This window comes from Rhinoderma darwinii, chromosome 5 (genome assembly GCF_050947455.1).
Source record: "Rhinoderma darwinii isolate aRhiDar2 chromosome 5, aRhiDar2.hap1, whole genome shotgun sequence".
NCBI lineage: Eukaryota > Metazoa > Chordata > Amphibia > Anura > Rhinodermatidae > Rhinoderma > Rhinoderma darwinii.
Window position 1 is genome coordinate 241,487,746 of NC_134691.1, and position 7,647 is coordinate 241,495,392.

Consider the following 7,647-nt stretch of genomic DNA (forward strand, 5'->3'; position numbering starts at 1 on the left):
AAAACTGTTTTATAAAAGTTTGAAAATAAAGGTTATAAGTTACGTAAACAAAAAATGCTTGTTGAAAAAGTACACATATCTGGTATCACCACATTCGTAACGACCCAAACTATGAAACTATCATGTTATTTTTCCCGCACGGTGAACACCGCAAAAAAAAAAAGTAATTACTATTTTTTGGTAATAGTGATCAAAAAGTCGCATGTACCCCAAAATAGTACCAATAAAAACTACAATCCATCCCGCAAAAAACAAGCCCTTACACAGCTTTTTTGACTGAAAAATAAAAAAGTTATTAATTATTTTATTAAAAAAAAGTGATTTTATGCGCAAATGCTGCAAAACTTAAAATAAACCAATATACATATGGTATCACCGTAATCGTATTGACCTGCAGCATAAAGTAAAATTGTCATTTATAGCTCAGGGTGAACGCCGTAAAAAAAAGAATAAAAAACATTGTCATAATTGGTTTTTGGCCACCTTGCTTGCCAAAAAATGGAATAAAAAGTGATTTAAAAAAAACCGCATGTACCCCAAAATGGTACCAATGAAAGCTACAGATTGTCCCGCAACAAATAAGCCATCACACAGCTACGGTGGAGAAAAAAATTTACAAATTCTGGCTCTCAGAAAATGTGATGCAAAATGTGCAGAGTGTTCTAAAAGCGGATAACATCCAGCACCATTTATCAATGCGACACTGGCCACATATCTATTAATTATTATTTATTTACCCCATTATTATACCCTCTTATTATACCCTGATGTACTCCGCACAGCTTACATATGCCCCCACATTATAAACTGAAATACAAGTAAAACCCCACACAGAACTACTACCAAGCTAAATCTGCACTCCAAAAGCCAAATGGAGCTCCCTCTCTTATGAGCCCTACAGCGTACCCAAACAGCAGTTTACGTCCACAGATCTGGCATTGCCATACCCGGGAGAACCATATTAATATTTTATAAGGTATTTGTCTTTAGTGGCACAAACTGGGCACAACGTATTGTGCACTAAAATGGCATATGAGTGGAAAATTTCAATTTTCACTCTGCACCACCCGTTGCGTATTAACCCCTTCATGCACCATGACCTAATAGCATGTCGTGGTGTGCGGGGGGGATATATGGAGTGGGCTCACGCGCTGAGCCCGTGCCATACGTTGCGGGTGTCAGCTGTGTATTACAGCTGAGACCCGGGACTAATGGACAGAAACAGCGATCGCGCTGTTACAGGAGCCTGTAAAAATGACAATATACTGCAATACATTAGTATTGCAGTGTATTGTACCAGTGATCTAATGATCGCTGATTCAAGTCCCCTAGGGGGACTGTTAAAATGTTTAAAAAAAAAATAATTAAATAAAAGTTATTAGTGAAAAAAATTAAATATATATTTAAAGTCAAAAAGAAAACCCTTTTCCCATTTTTTCGCTAAAGCAATGTAAAAAATAAAAGAAAATACACAAAATTGGTGTCGCTGCATTCATAAAAGTCAGAACTATTACAATATACAATTATTTAACTCGCACAGTGAACGCCGTAAAAAAATAATAATTAAAAACGCCAAAATCGCCGATTTTTTGTCACCTTAACGCTAAAAGAAATGTTAATAAAAAGTGCTCAAAAAGTTGTATGTACCAAAAAATGGTACCAATAAAACTACAGCTCGTCCCGCAAAAAATAAGCCCTCACAACTCTCAATTGACAAAAAAATAAATAAAGTTATACCTCTCGGAACATGGTGAAATAAAACAATAATTTTTTTTAACAAATAGTTTTTACTTTGTAAAAGTAGTAAAATATTTTAAAAAAACTGTATAAATTTGGTATCACCTTAATCTTACTAAGTCTCAGAAAAAAATAAAGTTGTCGTTTTTACCGCACGGTGAAAGCCGTAAAAACGAACCCCAAAAAACAATGGAGGAATCACAGGTTTTTCCAGTTTCAGCCTGCAAAGACTTTTATTTCAGTTGCCCAGTACATTAAATGGTACTTTAAATGGAGTCAATAGAACATACAACTCCTCCCGCAAGAAATAAGCCCTCACACGACTCTATTGACAGAAAAATAAAAAAGATATGGCTCTTGGAAAAAGGGGAGTGAAAAATGAAAATAAAAAAGCAAAAAATTGATCAATCCAGAAAGGGTTAATTAATTTCTAATAAAAAAAACATTTATAACCACAAGTGGGGTATAGCCGTACTCCGGAGAAATTGCTTTACAAATGTTGGGGGGGGGGGGCTTTTTCCTCCTTTATTCTTTGTGAAAATTAAAAAATTCAACATTTTAGTGGAAATAACATTGATATTCATTTTCACGGCCTAATTCTAATAAATTCTGCAAAAGACCTGTGGGGTCAAAATGCTCAACATACCCTAGATAGATTCCTTAAGTGGTGTAGTTTCACAAATGGGGGCTTTGCAAATACGACATGGCACCCGAAAACCATTTCAGGTAAATTTGAGCTCCAAAAGCCAAATAGCACTCCTTCCCTTCTAAGCCCTGCTATGGGTTCAAACAGCAGTTTATTACGACATATGGGGTATTTCCGTAATCGGGAGAAATTGGTTTACAAATACTGGGGTGTTTTTTTTTCTTTATTGCTTGTAAAAATTTTAAATTTCTACGTTTTCGGAAAAAAAGTAGATTTCCATCTTCATAGCCTAATTCAAATAAATTTAGGAAAAAAACTGTGGGGTCAAAATGCTAACTATACCCTAGATAAATTGCGTGAGGGATGTAGTTTCCAAAATGGGGTAACTTGTGGGGGGTTTCCACGGTTTTGGTCCCTCCAGTTCATTGCAAACGTGACATGGCACTGAAAAGTAATCCAGCAAAATCAGCGCTACAAAATCCAAATGACGCTCCTTCTCTTCTAAGCCCTGCTGTGAGTCCAAACAGCAGTTTATTACAACATAAGGGGTATTGCCATAATTGGGAGAAATTGCTTTACAAATGCTGGTGTGTTATTTCTCCTTTATTCCTTGTAAAAGTAAAAAATAACAAAAATTTTTGCTAAAAAAATAAGATTGTCATCTTCACAGAATAATTAAAATCCGTTTAGCAAAAAAACTGTGGGGTCAAAACGCTACCTATACCCCCAGATAAATTAATTGAGGTGTGTAGTTTCCAAAATGGGGTCACTTTTGTTGTTTTTTTTTTTACTGTTTTGGCACCACAAGACCTCTTCAAACCTGACATGGTGCCTAAAATATATTTAAAAAAAGGAGGCCCCAAAATCCACTAGGTGCTCCTTTGCTTCTGAGGCCTGTGTTGCAGTCTATTACCACACTAGGGCCACATGTGGGATTTCTAAAAACTGCACAATCTTGGCAATATATATTGAGTTGAATTTGTCGTGCAAAACCTTCTGTGTTACAGAAAAAACTGTATTACAAATGATTTTTGGCAAAAAAAAAAATTTCTACTTTGCTTTAATTCCTGAGAAATTCCTATGGGGTTAAAACACTTTTCTGAATGTTGTTTTGGATACTTTGAGGGGTGCAGTTTTAAAAATGGGGAGATTTATGGGGATTTTCTAATATATAAGGCCCTTAAAGCCACTTCAGAACTTAACTGGTCCCTAAAAAAACGGGCTTTTGAAATTTTCTTGAAAATATGAGAAATTGCTGCTAAAGTTCTAAGTCTTGTAACGTCCTGGAAAAATAAAAGAATGTTCAAAAAACGATGCAAACATAAAGTACACATATGGGATATATGAAATAGTAACTATTTTGTGTGGTATTACTGTCTTAGGCCTTATTCAGACAAACGTGTATTACGTCCGTGCTACACGCGTGGAAATCACGCGCGTCGCACGGACTTATGTAAGTCAATGGGGCCGTTCTGTCAGGTCGTGATTTTCACGCAGCGTATGTCCGCTGCATAAAACTCACGACATGTCCTATACTTGCCCGTGTTTCACGCAGCACGCACCCTTTGAAGTCAATGGGTTCGTGCAAATCGCGCACGGCACACGAAAGCACTTTCGTGACGAGCGTGATTCGCTCTACAGCTGTTAAATAAGTGAAGGGAAACATAAATGCCCCTCCTTCTTTACTGTTTCGTAAACATCAAAACAGAGTGTCATAATGATGCCGGCTGTGCGAAAATCACACAGCCACGCACCATATACAGATGCCACACTGAACTTTTGCGCTCGCAAAACGCCGTGTTTTTTGCACGCGCAAAACTCACATGCTCGTGTGAATCCGGCCTTACAAACAGATACATTTAATTTTAGAAAAATGCTAATTTTTGAAAATTTTCTCAAAGATTTGGTGATTTTTACACATAAATATTGAATTTATCGTCCAATTTTTTTTATTAACCTAAAGTACAATATGTCACGAGAAAACAATCCCAGAATCACTTGGATAGGTAAAAGCATTCCCAAGTTATTCTTACATAAATTAATACATGTCAGATTTTAAAAAAATTGGCTTTGTCCTCAAGGGGTTAAGATGTATCAAGTATGAATGTTATTTCTATAAATAAAGGAAAGCAGAACTGCTGCCAGACATCCCAGCATTTATCATCTCAGGGAAAACAAAGAATCGCCCCATAAAACCTGGTTTGGCAGATCCAGCGTCATCTACATTACTAATTGTTTGCTGCGCTCGGGGAGGGGGGGGGGGGTGACACTTAAAAATTATCCTCTTTTCCCCAGTGATTCACTTTACGGAGTGATCTTTGTAAATTTTGGGTATTTTTTTTACTGCCATAAATGGAGTATGAGATTGATACAATATAAGGAGATCACCATTAGTTATACTGAACATGTCACATCCATCCTCTCTTTAATAGACAAGAGAAGTAAAAACTCAACAGCCTGAATTAAACCAATTGTACATGTAATGCAACTACATAAAGCAATCAGTTCTAGAGTGGATCAATGTGAATGTCTATTAGTGATTCATCACAATATCTCATTCAGTGAACACTGCTAAAATTGACTTTCACCAACACATTAATATCCTCCATGCTCTCACTTTTAGATAGATATAAGTAGAGTCAGAGCCACTGATAAAACGGAGCTCAGAAGTGGTGATAATGGACTGGTCACCGGGTTACAGGTACCCAGGAGTATACCAGATATGAGATCAGTATCTACATTATTCAGCTTCATTTTGTTTCTCCATTCCAGTAAATTTGCTCATCAGAGGTGTTTTTCCTTCTTGACGGGAAGTCATAATTTAATTCGCAAAGGAATAAAACAATGGGTATAATCAGGTGCATATAGCAGTATCCTACTGTTCTTCTGAGGCTAAATGGATAGAACACATACATTTGGTGTGGATGAATAATAATTGTTATTATTATTATTATTATTGAGAAGTTCTTGAAGGGTGAAAATGTATGATTATATAAGCATATAGGTCTGATCCTAAAGTTTCGCTAAATAATTACTCTATAGCAAGTTTCACTGAAATAAATACTCCGGGACTGAATTTTCACATACATTTCTACACATCTTATGATAGATTAGCATTTCATTAAAGGGGCTCAGTAAGTGAGCAAGTAGCTGGAGAGGTCACAAAACAGTATAATTTATAGGATAAATCATAGTTCATAATGAGTTACCTCTTAGCATGCATATATAATATCAATCAGAACATAGAAACCCACTGATTTCTCTCATTGCTTCCTTATCCTTCTAAAACATTACACAACCTGTACAATAAGGAGAATTCCATGTTATTATTTAAAAAAAATGTATTTAATCCAGGATAAAAACTCATCCCAACTCTTTACCAGGACCTTCACTGTTCTACTAAACTGAAACAAAGCTTGCACATCTACTGGTGTTAGAAACCCATTGGTACTTGACTGTGATTTCTCATAACTCATTGATTTTATTGGTCATTTGTATGGATGACTATTCCTATTCAGCACAGAGAGTCTGAGAGGTCACAGATGAGTGCCAAAGAAGATCAGAGGACCCCCTCCAGTTAGGAGAGCAGTGACTGTCTTGAGATCAAGTCTGATTTTCTTATAATGCTATGGAATTCCTATATTTTATAAAAACTCTTGCAATTTACAGATGCTGAGACAGTATGGCATTGCCATTATTCCCAGCCTTAGGTCACGACATATCACAACATCCGGTTCTTGTCCAGTATCAAAAAACATACTCCGTTTATTTATACTGCTATTATATCACACACATCCTCTGTCCCAGCGATCACTATTCTCATAGCTTCCTTTATGTCCCTGATCCTTCTGTTCTGATAACTTCACATAAGTTGTAGCAGCTTATGCAGCAGATCCATCCAGCAGTGACCAGGCAGACACAAGCACTATAGGTTTAATACTCACCACAAACCACAGTCACAAAAAGTTGTAGTAGAGACAGGACCTGTTTATCCATCCCGATTCAATGTGATGTGGGCATGAGAGATATGACAGGAGGCTGCAGGAAAGTCCAACTTACAGCAGGAGAATGAACTTCATCTTCCCTAGTCCCAGCACCAGGCAGTAGGATGCAGCTAGATAGATCATATATATCTATATATCTATATATCTATATAGATATATATACATGGATTCTGAAGTCTCCGAGGTTAACCTACCAAGGCAAACAGTAAGCGCACAGTCCACTTCAGGCTACAACCAAGTGACTTGGAGACAGAACAAAGCCCAGGACTTCCTCTGTAGGATCTGGTGTGATTTCTAGAAGCAGCCTCTCAGTGTGGATCCACCATAGACAGAATCATGATGTGTAGAGTCCGCACAATGCCTTCTTCCTCCACTATGATGTTAGCAGCCAGCAGCAGCAGCAGCAGCACAGATGGATCAGAAGTTGCTGTGATTTTTTTTTTCTCCTCTGGCTGTTACAATGAACATTCACAGCATGGAGCAGCCCCAGGAGAAGCCTTCTCACCAGCCTCCTGACACACCTCCTTCCCTTCTCCAGAGCAGCTTCAGCAACACCAGCACCAGCAGGGTTAATAACATTACAGCTGTCACCAGAGCTTCTAACTACAATACTACATAGCAGAAGTACCATGCCCTGCTGTGCTGTATGCTCTCTGTATCAGTGATGAAATAATAGGGATTGTTCGTTCCTTAGGAGGCGATTGTACTGCAAAAGATCCTCTGCTGGGTTTATTGTTGCATCTGGACATTTTTATAATAATTTAAAAGCAACTTACATCAATCACCAATTGTTATAAATGTTATGGGGTTAATATTATTCTTTACTTATTGTTGGGAGCATATTCATATAAGTGACTGCTGTAGAGGGGCATAGATAGTAGTACCACAGGTTGCAAGCGCAAAGTCGAAGGGCAATTATGCAACAAATCTGCACCAACATTTGCATATTTGACAGGTAATTCAGACGTAGCAGATATTACAGCGGACTTGCCACAGATTTCAGTTTTTTCATTGCAAAAGGCTGAAATCCGCAGTGAAATTCCACTTCTTCTCTGCAACATAATGAGCTTGCTGCGGAGGGTAAATTCTGCACCGCAGCCTAAATTCCACACTGTTATTTTCCGTAACGTCTGAACTAAAATGTCCTAAAAATGTATAGAAAAAAGTGTAAAAAACGGCTGCTGCCGAATTCCACTGCGGACTGTCCGCAGCAGAATTCAACAGCAATTCCGCCACATTTGAATAAGCCCTTAGGCTGGG

The 7,647-nt window shown here is 37.6% G+C and overlaps 1 protein-coding gene across 1 annotated transcript in view; it reads right to left on the bottom strand.

Moving 5' to 3' along the window:
- Positions 1-6,796, bottom strand: part of RAMP3 (receptor activity modifying protein 3) — a 483,921-nt gene extending 477,125 nt beyond the window's left edge. Inside the window, exon 1 of the mRNA XM_075828552.1 lies at positions 6,328-6,796. Coding sequence (XP_075684667.1) covers positions 6,328-6,379 — 52 coding nt within the window. The 5' untranslated portion in view covers positions 6,380-6,796. The remainder of the gene's footprint in view (positions 1-6,327) is intronic.
- Between the last annotated feature and the right edge of the window lie 851 nt (positions 6,797-7,647).